At 46.0% G+C, this 21,478-nt stretch overlaps 2 protein-coding genes across 7 annotated transcripts in view; one reads left to right on the top strand and one right to left on the bottom strand.

The window, feature by feature from the left end:
- Window positions 1–1,371: 1,371 nt before the first annotated feature.
- On the bottom strand, window positions 1,372–21,407 carry DYNLT4 (dynein light chain Tctex-type 4). Of its 5 annotated transcripts, none has more exons than XM_056533121.1 (5): window positions 21,111–21,407; window positions 12,846–13,003; window positions 6,173–6,273; window positions 3,875–3,922; window positions 1,372–2,831 (listed from the first exon to the last, which is right to left on the bottom strand). In XM_056533121.1, the coding sequence occupies exon 5, from the start codon at window positions 2,825–2,827 to the stop codon at window positions 2,138–2,140; it is 690 nt and encodes a 229-aa protein (XP_056389096.1). In that variant the 5' UTR covers window positions 2,828–2,831; window positions 3,875–3,922; window positions 6,173–6,273; window positions 12,846–13,003; window positions 21,111–21,407; the 3' UTR covers window positions 1,372–2,137. The 5 variants fall into 5 exon arrangements, with proteins under 5 accessions (XP_056389096.1, XP_056389097.1, XP_056389098.1 ...); XM_056533122.1 differs by lacking the exon at window positions 21,111–21,407 and adding an exon at window positions 19,533–20,196; XM_056533123.1 differs by lacking the exon at window positions 12,846–13,003.
- Window positions 21,116–21,478, top strand: part of BTBD19 (BTB domain containing 19) — a 50,426-nt gene continuing 50,063 nt past the window's right edge. For both annotated transcript variants that reach the window (XM_056533118.1, XM_056533117.1), the window contains exon 1: window positions 21,116–21,302. In XM_056533118.1, coding sequence (XP_056389093.1) covers window positions 21,199–21,302 — 104 coding nt within the window. In that variant the 5' untranslated portion in view covers window positions 21,116–21,198. The remainder of the gene's footprint in view (window positions 21,303–21,478) is intronic.

Here is a 21,478-nt window from a genome sequence, read left to right as displayed (position 1 = left end):
CTCAGGATCAGTACAGGATAAGTAATGTAATGTATGTACACAGTGACCTCCCCAGCAGAATAGTGAGTACAGCTCTGGAGTATAATACAGGATATAACTCAGGATCAGTAGACTCTGTACTGGATCTCTCATCATGGAGTCCTGAGATAATTAGCCAAGTATAGATTGTAGAGGAGCAGATCGCAATATATGGCATGTTGGGAGTTGTAGTTCCACATGTTGGAGCCTGTGGATTGGGATGAGAAGCTGCAGCTTTCACTTTATAATTGTCACTGAAAATACAGGAATAGAAATCCCAAGATGGTCCCTACCAAACCGTACAGGGTGATTACTCGCCGCAGGGACGCGAAAAACCAGAAGTGTCACATACGACAGAAAAATAGTGCGCCCCTCGCCGTCTGTCACCGGTCTCATCCTTATCACATTGGGGAATCGCCCTATTATCTCCCCCCCCCCCCCCCCCTTGTTTTTTTTTTGGCGCCTTTTAAGTGTCCTTCGGTAAGTTCTGTGGATTTCGGCAGAGTCATTAATTTATCTGCCGTTGCCTCTGATTTATCCAGAAAAAAAACCTCTTTTGCTCAATCCTGATCTAGTCCAGGCCACAACTCACTTAGATCTAAGCGGTTTATGAAAAATGTGCGCCATTACGGATACATACACGTAACATTGGTAAGAAAAACAACCTGACGCAGAATAACTGAGAATGTAAAAAAAAAAAAAGAAATGAACTGATAAATCACAGATTGGGACCTTCACAGATTCTTATCGCCCCTGTTGGGACATTTTAGCACTTTTTTTTTTATATATTTTTTTAAAGTATTTGAAATTTTATTTTACATGTATATCATTCATTTTCATATTTTATTTTACATGTATATATCATTCATTTTCATTTTATTTTCTCACTTTCTTTACTCTGGGTACTAGGTGCCTGGCAGGCCGATGACTGGGCATGCTGGGAGTTGTAGTTTTGCAGCATCTGGAGGTCCACAGTTTGGAGACCACTGTCCTCGCACATGCACCCATCTGGCTCATCTCTATATGTTGGATTCTTTTTGCTTTTATGATCTTTTTAATCTGGAATTGTTTGTTGTTTTTGGCGCAGGACTTATCTGTTATTTATCTCTACTTTTTTTTTCTCTGTAATTTACGACATGTTTGGTGTTTTTCTATCCTCGGAGAAGCAGATCAGGTTCTTGTGCGATGACCTTCACATCCTGCTGCACCCGTGTGTGTGTGTGTGTGTGTGTGTGTGTGTGTGTGTATGTATGTATATATATATAAAATGTGTGAATGTATATATATGTGTGTATGTATATATGTGTGTGAATGTATATATATATATATATATATGTGTGTGTATATATATACACATATATATACACACACACACGTCCTATACCACCAGCAGTAGTAGGTCCCCCCTATTCTGACCATATTGCTCTAACTTTAGCAAAACTACAATTCCCAGCAAGCCCTGATCGCCTACAGCTCTGGTCTCCAAAATGTGCACCTCCACCTGTTGCCAAACTACAACTCCCAGCATGCACAGAAGGCCTACAGTAGCGGTCTCGAAAAGATACACCTCCAGCTGTTTCAAAACTAACAACCCCCCCCCAGCATGCACTAATGGCTTGCAGAACTGGTCTTTAACCTGTGGACCTCCAGATGTTGCAAAACTACAACTCCCAGCATGCACTGTAGGCCTAAAACACTGGTTTTTCATACTGTGCACCTCCAGATGTTGCAAAACTACAACTCTCAGCATGCACTAAAGGCATACATTAGTGGTCTCCAAAATGAGGACCTCCAGCTGTTGTAAAACTACAACTCCCAGCATGCAGTAAAGGCATACATCAGTGGTTTACAAAACTAAGGCCCTCCAGCTGTTGCAAGTCTACAATTCCCAGCATGCACTAAAGGCATAATCAGTGGTTTCCAAAATGAAGGACCTCCGGCTGTTGCAAAACTACAACACCCAGCATGCCCGGACAGCCAACGGCTGTCCGGGCATGCTGGGAGTTGTAGTTTTGCAACAGCTGGATTAACACTGGTTGGAAAATAATGAGCTTTGGTTTTCTGGGTATGCTGGGAGTTGTAGTTTTGCAACAGCTGGAGGTCCTTTACTACATTCCCATCATTCATAGTAAACCCCGTGCACCATGGCTACGGCAAACAAGGTGGCGTTCGAATAGGTGGCGCAGGCGAAGTTATCATTCTGGGGGTCCCACAGGGAGCGGCTGGACACTCGGGCCCCCTGGCGCCCCATCTGGCCCAGGATGACGTTGCAGACCACCTTGTATCGGGCCGGGCTGGACTCCTTCAGTTTGCTGCGGATGAGGTCGGCCAGGGTCTGGGCCAGCTGCCCGCTGCTCAGGGGGTTGTACTTGGTGTCCCCCAGGTAGCTCCTCAGGGCAATCTCCACAACCTTCTGGGCCCTGCAGGGGTTAAACCTCGAGTCCTCCTCGGGGCCCGTCCTGTACGTGTTCTCATACTGAACCTCCTGGATGGGCCGATAAAGGGGAAGGCCCGAAAAACTGACCCGTCCATAGTGCGCCCAGGGCCCCAGGGACAGGCGCTTGTTCAGGCCCATGGCGCACAGCGAGTTCTTACGGGAGAACGGGGCCACGTTGCTGACCACCGAGCTCCGGCGCGACTGCCCGACCGGATGCTCCTCGATGCTTCTCAGACGCGCCAGCTGGCGCGGGGGCAACTCTATGGAGTGAGAGCGGCGGCGGTCGGCGAGGAGGCCGGACCTGCAATGTGCGTTTCCAGCGACCGCCACGACCGCGACATCCTCAGAAGGAGACGGCAGGTGATCGGCCATTGCCCTGTAAAAAGATACAGAAAAAAAATGTAATAAATAAATAAATCCCAATCAGCGCGACCGTCCACCATTTGGTAAATGATCCGTAATCGTCTCCTAATTCTGCAACACCCTAATAGAGTTATATGGGGTTTTCTGACGTATAAAACTTTGGCGCAGGTCACAATTTCATATTAGCATCAAGGCCTAGGCTGAGGGAAAAGTCGACCAGTTGCCCATAGCAACCAATCAGATGGCTTCTTTCACTTTTAAAAGTGAAACCTGAATGGTTGCTATGGGCAACTGGTCCACATTTCGTTTGCACAGGTTTTGATGAATTTCCTCTCCCCAAAATTTTGGAATTTCTGCCAGAAGCGATGAGACAAGTGGGCGGGGTTTAGCAGGAGGGGGCGTGGCCTCTTGTGGAGGAACAAATTTTACCCGTAACCTACGCCAAAATATCGCTAAAAGTATGGATCCCATCGAAGCCTGCTTTATGCATATATATAAATTTGGCGCATTTTATTCTAAACTGTGGCCTAGAAGCTGGTGCAGGACTACAACTCCCAGCATGCCGGACCGGCCAATGGCAGTTTGGAGACTTCTGCAATGTACTCTGTATTTAAGGTCGGCCAATCATGTGGCCTCTTCTGTCAGGACATATGATCAGGGAATACGAGCAGCACCAGGTCAGGTTGGGTTTGCAGCCTTTCAATTCACTGACAGATAGCAGAGATCTTAAAAAAAAAAAAAAAAATCAACAACCTATGAGAATACGGTTTTAATACATTTGATTATATAGAAAACTCAGATTTCTCCCTTGTTTTCCAGACAGTATGTCTCCAGCTGGTGCAAAACTACAACTCCCAGCATGCCCGGACAGCCGTTGGCTGTCCGGGCATGCTGGGAGTTGTAGTTTTGAACCAGCTGGAGACACACTGTTTTTGCAGTATTTGCAGGTAACAAAACACGAGGCCGGAGACAATAAAGATAAGCGTCACACATAAAATACCGACACCGCTTATCTCAAAGGAAGTTTACTGTGTGCAGATAGATGGAAACACTTACCAGGGGAGGGGATCTGCTACAATGTAACAGCGGGAATCCTGTAGATCTCTATGGAAACAAAATCTCAGTCATTGTTCTCATTGTGTTTACAGCCAAAAAAAAAAAAGCTCAGTGCCTGGGTGTGGGTACAGTGGGGATCAAAAGTTTGGGCACCCCAGGTAAAAATGTGTATAAATGTGCATAAAGAAGCCAAGGAAAGATGGAAAAATCTCCAAAAGGCATCAAATTACAGATTAGACATTCTTATAATATGTCACCAAAAGTTACATTTTATTTCCATCATTTACACTTTCAAAATAACAGAAAACAAAAAAATGGCGTCTACAAAAGTTTGTGCCCCCTGCAGAGTTTATAGCATGCACTGCCCCCTTTATACAGCTGAGACCTGCAAGTGTCATGGATTGTTCTCAATCATCATCTGGGAAGACCAAGTGATGTCAATCTCAAAGGTTATAAATGCCCAGACTCATCTGACCTTGCCCCAACAATCAGCACCACGGGTTCTTCTAAGCAGTTGTCTAGAAATCTGAAACTGAAAATAGTTGACGCTCACAAAGCTGGAGAAGGCTATAAGAAGATAGCAAAACGTTTTCAGATGTCAATATCCTCTGTTCGGAATGTAATTAAGAAATGGCAGTCATCAGGAACAGTGGAAGTTAAAGCAAGATCTGGAAGACCAAGAAAAATATCAGACAGAACAGCTCGCAGGATTGTGAGAAAAACAATTCAAAACCCACGTTTGACTGCACAATCCCTCCAGAAAGATCTGGCAGACACTGGAGTTGTGGTACACTATTCCATTATAAAGAGATACTTATATGGTCTTCATGGAAGAGTCATCAGAAGAAAACCTCTTCTACGTCCTCACCACAAAAATCAGCGTTTGAACTTCGCAAATGAACATATAGACAAGCCTGATGCATTTTGGAAACAAGTTCTGTGGACCGATGAGGTTAAAATTGAGCTTTTTGGCAGGAATGAGCAAAGGTACGTTCGGAGAAGAACCGGAACAGAATTTAATGAAAAGAACCTCTGTCCAACTGTTCAGCATGGGGGTGGATCAATCATGCTTTGGGGTTGTATTGCAGCCAGTGGCACAGGGAACATCTCACGAGTAGAAGGAAAAATAGATTCAATAAAATTTCAGCAAATTTTGGATGCTAACTTGATGCCATCTGTGAAAAAGCTGAAGTTAAAGAGAGGATGGCTTCTACAAATGGATAATGATCCTAAACACACCTCGAAATCCAAGGGGGATTAAATCAAGAGGCGTAAACTGAAGGTTTTGTCATGGCCTTCACAATCTCCTGACCTCAACATAATTGAAAATCTATGGATAGACCTTAAAAGAGCAGTGCGTGACAGACAGCCCAGAAATCTCAAAGAACTGGAAGACTTTTGTAAGGAAGAATGGGCAAACATTCCTCAAACAAGAACTGAAAGACTCTTGGCTGCTACAATAAGCGTTTACAAGCTGTGATACTTGCCAAAGGGGGCAGTACAAGATATTAAATCTGCAGGGGGCACAAACTTTTGCAGACGCCATTTTTTTGTTTTCTGTTATTATGAAAGTGTAAATGATGGAAATAAAATGTAACTTTTGGTGACATATTATAAGAATGTCTAATCTGTAATTTGATGCCTTTTGGAGATTTTTCATCTTTCCTTGGCTTCTTTATGCACATTAATACTCATTTTTACCTGGGGGGCCCACATTTTTGATCCCCACTGTATATATCAGTAGGTATAGGACAGGAGCGGGTATATAGTAGTAATATAGGACAGGATCAGCTATATAGCAGCAGGTATACGGCAGGAGCAGGTATATACAGTAGTAGTAATATAGGACAGGATCAGCTATATAGCAGCAGGTATACGGCAGGAGCAGGTATATACAGTAGTAGTAATATAGGACAGGATCAGCTATATAGCAGCAGGTATACGGCAGGAGCAGGTATATACAGTAGTAGTAATATAGGACAGGATCAGCTATATAGCAGCAGGTATATACAGTAGTAGTAATATAGGACAGGAGCGGGTATATAGCAGGAGGTATACGGCAGGAGCAGGTATATACAGTAGTAGTAATATAGGACAGGAGCGGGTATATACAGTAGTAGTAATATAGGACAGGATCAGGTATATAGCAGGAGGTATACGGCAGGAGCAGGCATATACAGTAGTAGTAATATAGGACAGGAGCAGGTATATAGCAGGAGGTATAAGACAGGATCAGGTATATAAGGTATAGAGCAGCAGATGCAGGTATATAGCAGGTATATAGCGGCAGGTACTCACAGAGGCAGATGGGATCATTCATAGTATCCTATGATGTCTCCACTTATGTGACTATGGCTGCAGCTCCCCTGTATCTAAGCCAATGATACATGTACCTGCCCCTATGATAACCAGAGATAAGAGGCAGCAGGTTACAACATGTCCGGTATTTGTACAGACGATCGGATACTTATAGGATTAAAGCGAAGGAGTCACATTGATCTGCCCCAAGGTCTGTCACCAAAATGTCCATATACATTGTGATACTGTCAGCTGAGCTACTGTATCCAATCCTATTGTGTGTGATACTGTCCCGAGCTACTGTATCTAATCCTATTGTGTGGGATACTGTCAGCTGAGCTTATGTATCTAATCCTATTGTGTGTGATACTGTCCTGAGCTACTGTATCTAATCCTATTGTGTGTGATACTGTCCTGAGCTACTGTATCTAATCCTATTGTGTGTGATACTGTCCTGAGCTACTGTATCTAATCCTATTGTGTGTGATACTGTCCTGAGCTACTGTATCTAATCCTATTGTGTGTGATACTGTCCTGAGCTACTGTATCTAATCCTATTGTGTGTGATTCTGTCCTGAACTACTGTATCTAATCCTATCATGTGTGATACTGTCCTGAGCTACTGTATCTAATCCTATCATGTGTGATACTGTCCTGAGCTACTGTATCTAATCCTATCATGTGTAATACTGTCCTGAGCTACTGTATCTAATCCTATCATGTGTGATACTGTCCTGAGCTACTGTATCTAATCCTATCATGTGTGATACCCCCTCAGAGTACAGCACTACACCCCATCATGTAATGTGACCTGATACATTAGGACATAACTTCTGGTTTTCCTGACAATCAGAGATTCCGGGAATGTGCAGGGTAATGGCGCAGACCACCCACCTCCCGGGTCACGTATATACTATATATACTGCAGGGTAATGGCGCAGACCACCCACCTCCCGGGTCACGTATATACTATATATACTGCAGGGTAATGGCGCAGACCACCCACCTCCCGGGTCACGTATATACTATATATACTGCAGGGTAATGGCGCAGACCACCCACCTCCCGGGTCATGTATATACTATATATACTGCAGGGTAATGGCGCAGACCACCCACCTCCCGGGTCACGTATATACTATATATACTGCAGGTCACATGTCAGACCACCCACCTCCCGGGTCACGTATATACTATATATACTGCAGGGTAATGGCGCAGACCACCCACCTCCCGGGTCACGTATATACTATATATACTGCAGGGTAATGGCGCAGACCACCCACCTCCCGGGTCACGTATATACTATATATACTGCAGGGTAATGGCGCAGACCACCCACCTCCCGGGTCACGTATATACTATATATACTGCAGGGTAATGGCGCAGACCACCCACCTCCCGGGTCACGTATATACTATATATACTGCAGGCTAATGGCGCAGACCACCCACCTCCCGGGTCACGTATATACTATATATACTGCAGGGTAATGGCGCAGACCACCCACCTCCCGGGTCACGTATATACTATATATACTGCAGGGTAATGGCGCAGACCACCCACCTCCCGGGTCACGTATATACTATATATACTGCAGGTCACATGTCAGACCACCCACCTCCCGGGTCACGTATATACTATATATACTGCAGGGTAATGGCGCAGACCACCCACCTCCCGGGTCACCTACAGAAGTCACGTATATACTATATATACTGCAGGTCACATGTCAGACCACCCACCTCCAGGGTCACCTACAGAAGTCACGTATATACTATATATACTGCAGGGTAATGGCGCAGACCACCCACCTCCCGGGTCACGTATATACTATATATACTGCAGGGTAATGGCGCAGACCACCCACCTCCCGGGTCACGTATATACTATATATACTGCAGGGTAATGGCGCAGACCACCCACCTCCCGGGTCACGTATATACTATATATACTGCAGGGTAATGGCGCAGACCACCCACCTCCCGGGTCACGTATATACTATATATACTGCAGGGTAATGGCGCAGACCACCCACCTCCCGGGTCACGTATATACTATATATACTGCAGGGTAATGGCGCAGACCACCCACCTCCCGGGTCACGTATATACTATATATACTGCAGGGTAATGGCGCAGACCACCCACCTCCCGGGTCACGTATATACTATATATACTGCAGGGTAATGGCGCAGACCACCCACCTCCCGGGTCACGTATATACTATATATACTGCAGGGTAATGGCGCAGACCACCCACCTCCCGGGTCACGTATATACTATATATACTGCAGGTCACATGTCAGACCACCCACCTCCCGGGTCACCTACAGAAGTCACATATATACTATATATACTGCAGGGTAATGGCGCAGACCACCCACCTCCCGGGTCACCTACAGAAGTCACGTATATACTATATATACTGCAGGGTAATGGCGCAGACCACCCACCTCCCGGGTCACCTACAGAAGTCACGTATATACTATATATACGGCAGGGTAATGGCGCAGACCACCCACCTCCCGGGTCACCTACAGAAGTCACGTATATACTATATATACTGCAGGGTAATGGTGCAGACCACCCACCTCCCGGGTCACCTACAGAAGTCACGTATATACTATATATACTGCAGGGTAATGGCGCAGACCACCCACCTCCCGGGTCACCTACAGAAGTCACGTATATACTATATATACTGCAGGGTAATGGCGCAGACCACCCACCTCCCGGGTCACCTACAGAAGTCACGTATATACTATATATACTGCAGGGTAATGGCGCAGACCACCCACCTCCCGGGTCACCTACAGAAGTCACGTATATACTATATATACTGCAGGGTAATGGCGCAGACCACCCACCTCCCGGGTCACCTACAGAAGTCACGTATATACACTGCAGGGTAATGGCGCAGACCACCCACCTCCCGGGTCACCTACAGAAGTCACGTATATACTATATATACTGCAGGGTAATGGCGCAGACCACCCACCTCCCGGGTCACCTACAGAAGTCACGTATATACTATATATACGGCAGGGTAATGGCGCAGACCACCCACCTCCCGGGTCACCTACAGAAGTCACGTATATACTATATATACTGCAGGGTAATGGCGCAGACCACCCACCTCCCGGGTCACCTACAGAAGTCACGTATATACTATATATACTGCAGGGTAATGGCGCAGACCACCCACCTCCCGGGTCACCTACAGAAGTCACGTATATACTATATATACTGCAGGGTAATGGCGCAGACCACCCACCTCCCGGGTCACCTACAGAAGTCACGTATATACTATATATACTGCAGGGTAATGGCGCAGACCACCCACCTCCCGGGTCACCTACAGAAGTCACGTATATACTATATATACTGCAGGGTAATGGCGCAGACCACCCACCTCCCGGGTCACCTACAGAAGTCACGTATATACTATATATACTGCAGGGTAATGGCGCAGACCACCCACCTCCCGGGTCACGTATATACTATATATACTGCAGGTCACATGCAGAAGTCACGTATATACTATATATACTGCAGGGTAATGGCGCAGACCACCCACCTCCCGGGTCACCTACAGAAGTCACGTATATACTTTATATACTGCAGGTCACATGTCAGACCACCCACCTCCCGGGTCACCTACAGAAGTCACATATATACTTTATATACTGCAGGTCATATGTCAGACCACCCACCTCCCGGTTCACCAACAGAAGTCACATATATACTATATATACTGCAGGTCACATGTTACAGCTGAATACACAATAAGAGGTGTCATGGCTGCTAGTACAGATGGTGTTACCTATAGTACGGGTGGTGTTACCTATAGTACGGATGGTGTTACCTATAGAAGGGATGGTGTTACCTATAGTAAGGATGGTGTTACCTATAGTACGGATGGGTTTACCTATAGTACGGATGGTGTTACCTATAGTACGGATGGGTTTACCTATAGTACGGATGGTGTTACCTATAGTACGGATGGTGTTACCTATAGTAAGGATGGTGTTACCTATAGTACGGGTGGTGTTACCTATAGTACGGGTGGTGTTACCTATAGTACGGGTGGTGTTACCTATAGTACGGGTGGTGTTACCTATAGTACGGATGGGTTTACCTATAGTACGGATGGGTTTACCTATAGTACGGATGGTGTTACCTATAGTAAGGGTGGTGTTACCTATAGTAAGGGTGGTGTTACCTATAGTAAGGGTGGTGTTACCTATAGTACGGGTGGTGTTACCTATAGTACGGATGGGTTTACCTATAGTACGGATGGTGTTACCTATAGTAAGGATGGTGTTACCTATAGTAAGGATGGTGTTACCTATAGTACGGGTGGTGTTACCTATAGTACGGGTGGTGTTACCTATAGTACGGATGGTGTTACCTATAGTACGGGTGGTGTTACCTATAGTAAGGGTGGTGTTACCTATAGTAGGGATGGTGTTACCTATAGTACGGATGGGTTGCCTATAGTACGGATGGGTTGCCTATAGTAAGGATGGTGTTAACTATAGTACAGATGGTGTTACCTATAGTAAGGATTGTGTTACCTATAGTAAGGATGGTGTTACCTATAATAGGGATGGTGTTCCCTATGGTACAGATGGTGTTCCCTATGGTACAGATGGTGTTACCTATAGTACGGATGGTGTTACCTATAGTACGGATGGTGTTACCTATAGTACGGATGGTGTTACCTATAGTACGGGTGGTGTTACCTATAGTACGGGTGGTGTTACCTATAGTACGGGTGGTGTTACCTATAGTACAGATGGTGTTACCTATAGTACAGATGGTGTTACCTAGAGTAAGGATGGTGTTACCTATAGGACGGATGGTGTTACCTATAGGACGGATGGTGTTACCTATAGTACGGGTGGTGTTACCTATAGTACGGGTGGTGTTACCTATAGTACGGATGGTGTTACCTATAGTACGGATGGTGTTACCTATAGTAAGGATGGTGTTACCTATAGTACGGATGGTGTTACCTATAGTACGGATGGTGTTACCTATAGTACGGGTGGTGTTACCTATAGTACGGGTGGTGTTACCTATAGTACAGATGGTGTTACCTATAGGACGGATGGTGTTACCTATAGGACGGATGGTGTTACCTATAGTACGGATGGTGTTACCTAGAGTAAGGACGGTGTTACCTATAGTAAGGACGGTGTTACCTATAGTACGGACGGTGTTACCTATAGTAAGGACGGGTTTACCTATAGTACGGATGGTGTTACCTATAGTAAGGATGGTGTTACCTATAGTAAGGATGGTGTTACCTATAGTACGGGTGGTGTTACCTATAGTACGGGTGGTGTTACCTATGTTAAGGAGGGGTTTACCTATAGTACGGATGGTGTTACCTATAGTAAGGATGGTGTTACCTATAGTACGGGTGGTGTTACCTATAGTAAGGATGGGTTTACCTATGGTACGGATGGTGTTACCTATAGTAAGGATGGTGTTACCTATAGTACGGATGGGTTTACCTATAGTACGGATGGTGTTACCTATAGTACGGATGGTGTTACCAAGAGTACGGGTGGTGTTACCAATAGTACGGGTGGTGTTACCTATAGTACGGATGGTGTCACCTATAGTAAGGATTGTGTTACCTAGAGTACGGACGGTGTTACCTATAGTAAGGATGGTGTTACCTATAGTACGGGTGGTGTTACCTATAGTGCGGGTGGTGTCACCTATAGTAAGGATGGTGTTACCTATAGTACGGATGGTCTTCCCAAGAGTCAGGATGGTGTTACCTATAGTACAGGTGGTGTTACCTATAGTACGGGTGGTGTTACCTATAGTACGGATGGGGTTACCTAGAGTAAGGATGGTGTTACCAAGAGTAAGGATGGTCTTACCTAGAGTACGGATGGTGTTACCTAGAGTACGGATGGTGTTACCTATAGTACGGATGGTGTTACCTATAGTACGGATGGTGTTACCTATAGTACGGATGGTGTTACCTATAGTACGGATGGTCTTACCAAGAGTAAGGATGGTCTTACCTATAGTACAGGTGGTGTTACCTATAGTACGGATGGTGTTACCTATACGGTGTTACCTAGAGTACGAATGGTGTTACCTAGAGTACAAATGGTGTTACCTATAGTAAGGATGGTTTTACCTATGGTACGGGTGGTGTTACCTATAGTACGGATGATCTTACCTATAGTACAGATGGAGTTACCTATAGTAGGGATGGTCTTACCTATAGTACAGATGGAGTTACCTATAGTAGGGATGGTCTTACCTATAGTACAGATGGAGTTACCTATAGTACAGATGGTGTTACCTATAGTACGGATGGTGTTACCTATAGTACGGATGATCTTACCTATAGTACAGATGGAGTTACCTATAGTAGGGATGGTCTTACCTATAGTACAGATGGAGTTACCTATAGTAGGGATGGTCTTACCTATAGTACAGATGGAGTTACCTATAGTATGGATGATCTTACCTATAGTACGGATGGGGTTACCTAGAGTAAGGATGTGTTACCTATAGTACGGATGGTGTTACCTATAGATAGTAAGGATGTGTTACCTATAGTATGGATGATCTTACCTATAGTACAGATGGAGTTACCTATAGTACGGATGGTGTTACCTATAGTACAGATGGTCTTACCTGTCAGTCGGGCAGCTGGATGGTACTTGTGTCCAGGCTCTTTGCGGCTCCTACACTGCCCGTCCTGCCACATCTTATAGGGCCCCGGGGCCGCAGCATGCCCGGGCTCGTCCCTGGATTCCACACTACACTGCCCAGCATAATCATCCTGCCCGTCACTGTAAATCATTGGCAGGGTTAGGAGACAGCTCGATGCCAGCCGACCGTGCACAGCCTGGGCCGGGGCCAGCACAAATACAGGGTCACCATGGAGACAGCGCGTCGCCTTTTCCTACCGGGCTCAGTCTCCATTATTATTGGGGAACTGGTGACATTTCATTAGTGTCTTTTGTTTAGGATGAAATATGGATCCAGCACTGATCACCAGATGATCAGTGACCCTGTGACCCCCCCCCCTCACCTGAAATACTCGAAATACTATGTACTGCTGGGACCCTGCTCCTTCCTCTATGTAACTATCAGTCTGTGACCCCCCCCACGAGATCAGCGAGCTTCTCTCCTAAAATACTCTGTGCTGCTGGGGAACCTGGTTCTTCTAGTATGGGTCATACAGTTACAGCTGCACAGTCCTCTCTATCCCCTCCCTGCACTCATCTCTATGATCATAGAGAGAACTATGTGGTCATACAGTTACAGCTGCACAGTCCTCTCTATCCCCTCCCTGCACTCATCTCTATGATCATAGAGAGAACTGTGTGGTCATACAGTTACAGCTGCACAGTCCTCTCTATCCCCTCCCTGCACTCATTTCTATGATCATAGAGAGAACTGTGTGGTCATACAGTTACAGCTGCACAGTCTTCTCTATCCCCTCCCTGCACTCATCTCTATGATCATAGAGAGAACTGTGTGGTCATACAGTTACAGCTGCACAGTCTTCTCTATCCCCTCCCTGCACTCATCTCTATGATCAGAAAGAGAAGTGTGTGGTCATACAGTTACAGCTGCACAGTCTTCTCTATCCCCTCCCTGCACTCATCTCTATGATCATAGAGAGAACTGTGTGGTCATACAGTTACAGCTGCACAGTCTTCTCTATCCCCTCCCTGCACTCATCTCTATGATCAGAAAGAGAAGTGTGTGGTCATACAGTTACAGCTGCACAGTCTTCTCTATCCCCTCCCTGCACTCATCTCTATGATCATAAAGAGAAGTGTGTGGTCATACAGATACAGCTGCACAGTCCTCTCTATCCCCTCTCTGCACTCATATCTATGATCATAGAGAGAACTGTGTGGTCATACAGTTACAGCTGCACAGTCCTCTCTATCCCCTCCCTGCACTCATCTCTATGATCATAGAGAGAACTGTGTGGTTATACAGATATAGCTGCACAGTCCTCTCTATCCCCTCCCTGCACTCATCTCTATGATCATAGAGAGAACTATGTGGTCATACAGTTACAGCTGCACAGTCCTCTCTATCCCCTCCCTGCACTCATCTCTATGATCATAGAGAGAACTATGTGGTCATACAGTTACACCTGCACAGTCTTCTCTATCCCCTCCCTGCACTCATCTCTATGATCATAGAGAGAACTGTGTGGTCATACAGTTACATCTGCACAGTCCTCTCTATCCCCTCCCTGCACTCATCTCTATGATCCTTAAGAGAACTGTGTGGTCATACAGTTACAGCTGCACAGTCCTCTCTATCCCCTCCCTGCACTCATCTCTATGATCCTTAAGAGAACTATGTGGTCATACAGTTACAGCTGCACAGTCCTCTCTATCCCCTCCCTGCACTCATCTCTATGATCATAGAGAGAACTGTGTGGTCATATAGTTACAGCTGCACAGTCTTCTCTATCCCCTCCCTGCACTCATCTCTATGATCATAGGGAGAACTGTGTGGTTATACAGATATAGCTGCACAGTCCTCTCTATCCCCTCCCTCAGGGACGGCCCAAGACATTGTGCTGCCTGGGTCCAAGAATGAAATGCTGCCCCCCCCCCCCCCCCTCCCAAACAAAAAAGAAAAAAAAAACATAGCCGTGATCTGTAGTTTTTATTGGTACCATTTTTGTTTTGATGGGACCTTTTGATTGCTTCTTATACATTTTTTTTAGAGTACTCAAAAGTGACCAAAAATACACAAATTTTGGATTTTTTTTTTCGTATACGCCATTGACCATGTGGTTAAATCAACATTATATTTTTATAGTTCGGACATTTGCGCATGTGATAATACCACCTATGTTTATGTTTTTTTTTTGTTTTTTTTATAGGAAAAGGGGGAGATTCAAACTTTTATTAGGGAGGGGTTAATTTACTTTTATTAACTTTTTTAACGCGTCTCCTTGGCAGAACGTCAGGGAGTCCCTCGTCAGTGCGTCCCCCGCCGTATCTCACTGAATTAAAGTGGCCGCGGCACTGGAGCCACAGCCACTTTACAACAGTGAGTGACCGGCGGCGGGCAGGTGGCAGCGCAGCGGCGGATGGCACACGTGGGGAGAAAAAAATCTGTCCCAACAAAGTGCCGCCCCTGAAAAGTGCCACCTGGGACCATGGTAGGACCGGCCCTGCCCTCATCTCTATGATCAGTCACTGTAAACAGTCAGGACAATACTGGAGCCTGGAGAGGTTATAACCACTGCACATCAGATATATAGCATTAAAGGGGTACTCCGGCGCTTAGACCATCTTAAGATAAGATGCCTGATCGCAGGGGTCCCGCCGCTGGGGACCCCCGTGATCTTGCACGCCGCACCCCGTTTAAAATCAGTCCCCGGAGCATGTTTGCTCCAGGTCTGATTACTGTCGATCACGTGGCCGGAGCGTTGTGACGTCAAGGCTCCCCCCCATGTGACGTCCCGCTCCACCCCCCTCAATGCAAGCCTATGGGAGGGGGCGTGACAGCTGTCACGCCCCCTCCCATAGGCTTGCATTGAGGGGGCGGAGCGGGACGTCACATGGGGAGTACCCCTTTAACCCTTCCACTGGGGATCCTTACATTATTAAAGGACCCAGGGAAGTTCTCTCTGACTTTGCAGACAGGCTGGCGCCGATCTGACCATAGGACCCCAAGAGATCAGTGATTTACAGAAAGGTCCTTGTTCAGCTCTACCCTTTCTGGAGAATTCTCTCATTTTGGACATTAAGACAATGTATAAAGCTGAAACCTCACACTGGGACTGAAATGAGAGTGACAGCAACGCTTGGGTACATGTGACTGGTTCATGTCACTAGGAGGAGGGTCACTGAAATATAATGCGTGTGAAAAATATTAACCCTCTGTCCCAGCTTTTTCCTGCGTTTTGTCCGTTTTTCTTGCGTTTTTGCTGGTGTGTGGAAACAAAAAAATTTACAAAACTCTGTTGTTTTCTTTTTTTCTTCGAAATTTTTATACATGAATATGGAGGACTATGTCAGATTTGGTGGAATGCGAAGATGAACAGTTTTTTTTTTTTTTTTAAATGTCAATAAAAGGGTTAACGAGGGCTGTGGGGGAGTGTTTTTTTTAAATAAAACATTTTCAATTTGTTTTGTTTTTTATAATTGAATTTTCAGACTAAGTAGTGGAAGGCGTCCTGTAGACAGTGCCCATTACTAGGCCGGGGCTTAGCGTTAGCCCCCAAAACAGCTAGCGCCCCCAAAACAGTAACAATGGTCCTCACCCACCATGGTAACATCAGGCTGTTGCTGCTTGGTTGGTATCTGGCTGATACTGAAAAAATTTGGGAACTACACCCTTTATTTATTTATTTACAAAAAAAACAAAAAAAAAACGCATAGGGTTCCCCCTATTTTCAGTATCAGCCAGATACCAATCAAGCAGCAACAGCCTGACGTTACCAGGGTGGGTGAGGACCATTGTTACTGGCCCTCCCCAGCCTAAATAATACCAGCCTGTTACCGCCTAGGCCATTTTTGGACGCTCCGGGCCTGTTGGTACTGGCTCTTCCCGGCACCCCTGTGGCGGTGGGTACCGGGGTAATAATTTGAGGTTAGCGTTAGCTGATTTTGGGGCTAACGCTAAGCCCTGGCTTAGTAATGGATTCCGTCTATAAGACAGCTTCCACTACTAACCCTTAAAATTAAATTATAAAAAAACGACACATTGAAAAAAATATTTTATTTAAAGAAAAAAAAAAAACACTCCCCCACAGCCCTCGTTAACCATTTTACAGAGACCCGCTGCGATACGCATTTAAGTTAACAAGCCAGCGGAACATGCGGCTATATTGCGCTGCCGCCGGCTCCTGTATACAATCAATAATAATAATAATTCATAATCCCCGCCGCTGGGAGACGGGAGCTCTGATTGGTCAATAGCTATTCACCAATCAGAGCTCCCGTGTTCCGGTGTCGGGGATTATGAATTATGACAGTGTATACAGGAGCCGGCATGCAGCGTAGTGTAGCCGCACGTGCCGCCGGCTTTTACAGTTAATAAATGCGGATCTGCATAATGGTCTCTGGATAATGACCCGGTGCGATCTGCACCTCAGCCCCTGGATTACAACTCCCATCATGGGCAGAGTCTGTCCATGATGGGAGTAGCAGCCCTTACTGTCCCAAAATAGACACTGTGGTACGTGTCCTCCGAGGTGGTGTATATTTGTGCAAGAAAAGTGCTTTTGCGCATTTTTTTTTTTGCGTAAAAAAAACAAAACAAACATTTAATAAATTCGATTCTACAGCAGAAAGTGTTCTATGGTAAACTTAACCGTAGACATGGCTATGAAAAATTCTAGCAGATTTTGCGCAAAAGAAGTGCGCAAAAAACCTTTTGCGCAAATGTTTGCGTTAAAAAAATACAACAAAAAAAAGCTCTATATACAATGATAAATTCCCCTCATTATGTACTCAGTAAATCCTCTAATAGTCCCAATACTTAGCCACCTGACTACTCTATTAGGTAACAACTGGAAATGCTGTACTGGGGCACCACATACTATGTGGGGGAGAAAGGGTTAATGATGCAAAGTGCTTTGTGAGCAGAGAGGAAAGGAACAGCAGCAGGATCATAGTAAGGAAAGGGGTAGATCACTAAAGAAGCCCAGGTCTAAGCAGTGAACCACAGCTGACGGTTATGACAGTGCACACAAGGGATAGCTGCTTAGTACATTCTGGGCGGCCAAAGATATGAGGGAAGTCTTATTTGCCTTTCGGGAACAGTGTGCACCCTCTGGAGGAGGCAGACTGGCTCAGATTGCAGATACATAGGTACAAAGCCCTGGTTTACTCGTCTGCTGTCCTGCACATTACAGTAGCTAAATTTTGCCTCCATTTTCTATGTTCTATCTCTGCACTAGCTAAGCCCCACCCCTAATTATTGTGTTTTGGCTCTGCACTAGCTAAGCCCCACCCCTAATTCTTGTGTTCTGTCTCTGCACTAGCTAAGCCCCACCCCTAATTCTTGTCTTCTGTCTCTGCACTAGCTAAGCCCCACCCCTAATTCTTGTGTTCTGTCTCTGCACTAGCTAAGCCCCACCTCTAATTCTTGTGTTCTGTCTCTGCACTAGCTAAGCCCCACCCCTAATTCTTGTGTTTTGTCTCTGCACTAGCTAAGCTCCACCCCTAATTCTTGTCTTCTGTCTCTGCACTAGCTAAGCCCCACTCCCAATTCTTGTCTTCTGTCTCTGCACTAGCTTAGCCCCACCCCTAATTCTTGTCTTCTGTCTCTGCACTAGCTAAACCCCACCCCTAATTCTTGTCTTCTGTCTCTGCACTAGCTAAACCCCACCCCTAATTCTTGTGTTCTGTCTCTGCACTAGCTAAGCCCCACCTCTAATTCTTGTGTTCTGTCTCTGCACTAGCTAAGCCCCACCCCTAATTATTGTGTTTTGTCTCTGCACTAGCTAAGCCCCACCCCTAATTCTTGTCTTCTGTCTCTGCACTAGCTAAGCCCCACTCCTAATTCTTGTCTTCTGTCTCTGCACTAGCTTAGCCCCACCCCTAATTCTTGTGTTCTGTCTCTGCACTAGCTAAGCCCCACCCCTAATTCTTGTGTTCTGTCTCTGCACTAGCTAAGCCCCACCCCTAATTCTTGTGTTCTGTCTCTGCACTAGCTAAGCCCCACCCCTAATTCTTGTGTTCTGTCTCTGCACTAGCTAAGCCCCACCCCTAATTCTTGTGTTCTGTCTCTGCACTAGCTAAGCCCCACCCCTAATTCTTGTGTTCTGTCTCTGCACTAGCTAAGCCCCACCCCTAATTCTTGTGTTCTGTCTCTGCACTAGCTAAGCCCCACCTCTAATTCTTGTGTTCTGTCTCTGCACTAGCTAAGCCCCACCTCTAATTCTTGTGTTCTGTCTCTGCACTAGCTAAGCCCCACCCCTAATTCTTGTGTTCTGTCTCTGCACTAGCTAAGCCCCACCCCTAATTCTTGTGTTCTGTCTCTGCACTAGCTAAGCCCCACCCCTAATTCTTGTGTTCTGTCTCTGCACTAGCTAAGCCCCACCTCTAATTCTTGTGTTCTGTCTCTGCACTAGCTAAGCCCCACCCCTAATTCTTGTCTTCTGTCTCTGCACTAGCTAAGCCCCACCCCTAATTCTTGTGTTCTGTCTCTGCACTAGCTAAGCCCCACCTCTAATTCTTGTGTTCTGTCTCTGCACTAGCTAAGCCCCACCTCTAATTCTTGTGTTCTGTCTCTGCACTAGCTAAGCCCCACCTCTAATTCTTGTGTTCTGTCTCTGCACTAGCTAAGCCCTGCCCCCACTACTTCTGTTCTGTCTGGGTGTATCACCTGCTAGAGATGGAATTCCCCTAATAACAGGCGGCAGATTACAGGGAAGACTTTTAAGCTGTTTTGTCATTTCTGGTACATGAAGTGGCAGAGACCAGGACCTGACCCCAGAGCGGGAGTGGCCCCTGACTAATCACCCTGCCCGGGCCCCGCACTCAGCTGCTGATTCTGCCCTACAATAGTCAAGGAGCAAGAGTCTCACCAGGATACTGAAAATATAGTGTATCACCGAGCTTAGATATCATCTTGCAGAGTCATTCCCAGATAGTATCACACATGATAGGCTTAGGTACAGCGGCTCAGCAGACAGTATCACACATAATAGTATTAGATGCACAGCTCAACAGATGGTATCTCACGATAGGATTAGATACACAGTTTATCAGACTGCATCACACACACCAGGCTTAGATACAGCATTTTAGGAGGCAGTATCACACATGACAGGATTAAATACAGTGGTTAATTAGACAGTATCACACATAAAAGGATTAGATACAGCTGCTCAGCAGACAGTATCACACATGATAGGATTAGACACAGCAGACAGTATCACACAGGCCAGGCTTAGATACACAGAAGACAGTATCACACGTGATAGGATTAGATGCACAGCTCAGCAGACAGTATCACACATGATAGGATTAGATACACAGCAGGCAGTATCACACATGACAGGATTAGATACACAGCTCAGCAGACAGTATCACACATGATAGGATTAGATACACAGCAGGCAGTATCACACATGACAGGATTAGATACACAGAAGACAGTATCACACATGATAGGATTAGATACACAGCAGACAGTATCACACATGATAGGATTAGACAGCAGACAGTATCACACAGGCCAGGCTTAGATACACAGAAGACAGTATCACACAGGCCAGGCTTAGATACACAGAAGACAGTATCACACATGATAGGATTAGATACACAGCACAGCAGACAGTATCACACGATAGGATTAGATACACAGCTCAGCAGACAGTATCACACATGATAGGATTAGATACACAGCAGGCAGTATCACACATGACAGGATTAGATACACAGAAGACAGTATCACACATGATAGGATTAGATACACAGCAGACAGTATCACACATGATAGGATTAGACAGCAGACAGTATCACACAGGCCAGGCTTAGATACACAGAAGACAGTATCACACAGGCCAGGCTTAGATACACAGAAGACAGTATCACACATGATAGGATTAGATACACAGCACAGCAGACAGTATCACACGATAGGATTAGATACACAGCTCAGCAGACAGTATCACACATGATAGGATTAGATACACAGCTCAGCAGACAGTATCACACATGATAGGATTAGATACACAGCACAGCAGACAGTATCACACATGATAGGATTAGATACACAGCTCAGCAGACAGTATCACACATGACAGGATTAGATACACAGAAGACAGTATCACACATGATAGGATTAGATACACAGAAGACAGTATCACACATGATAGGATTAGATACACAGCAGGCAGTGTCACACATGACAGGATTAGACACAGCAGACAGTATCACACAGGCCAGGCTTAGATACCCTGAGCAGAGTCTCCGGCCCGTCCTGTGGAGCTCAGAGTCCGCCCGGTTCCCTCCTCATTTCCTGTCTCTCTCCCGGGGTCTCCGCCATGTCGCAGCCTCCTGTGAAGTCCGGGGTCTCCGCTTCTCTGCAGGGGGACCCCGCTGCCCTCCCCGCCGCCCTGAGGGGCCTCATTAATAACCCGCAGTCCAGGTGAGTGTGGGGCCCGGGGCCCTGTGTGGGCAGCGCAGGCCGCAGTCACTGACATGGAGCCCGGACTCATTGGCCCCTACAGATGAATGGAAATGGAACACATGAGGGGGACGTTGCCCATAGCAACCAATCAGATCGCTGCTTTCATTTTTAACAAGGCCTCTGCAAAGTGAAAG

This window comes from Hyla sarda, chromosome 7, assembly GCF_029499605.1.
Source record: "Hyla sarda isolate aHylSar1 chromosome 7, aHylSar1.hap1, whole genome shotgun sequence".
Classification (NCBI taxonomy): domain Eukaryota; kingdom Metazoa; phylum Chordata; class Amphibia; order Anura; family Hylidae; genus Hyla; species Hyla sarda.
The sequence above is the reverse complement of the archived record's forward strand: the minus strand, read 5'-3'. Positions and strand labels throughout refer to the sequence as shown.

Excerpts from the sequence above, each read along its gene's own strand:
- DYNLT4 (XM_056533121.1), bottom strand. The coding sequence starts at position 2,827 with ATGGCCGATCACCTGCCGTCTCCTTCTGAGGATGTCGCGGTCGTGGCG.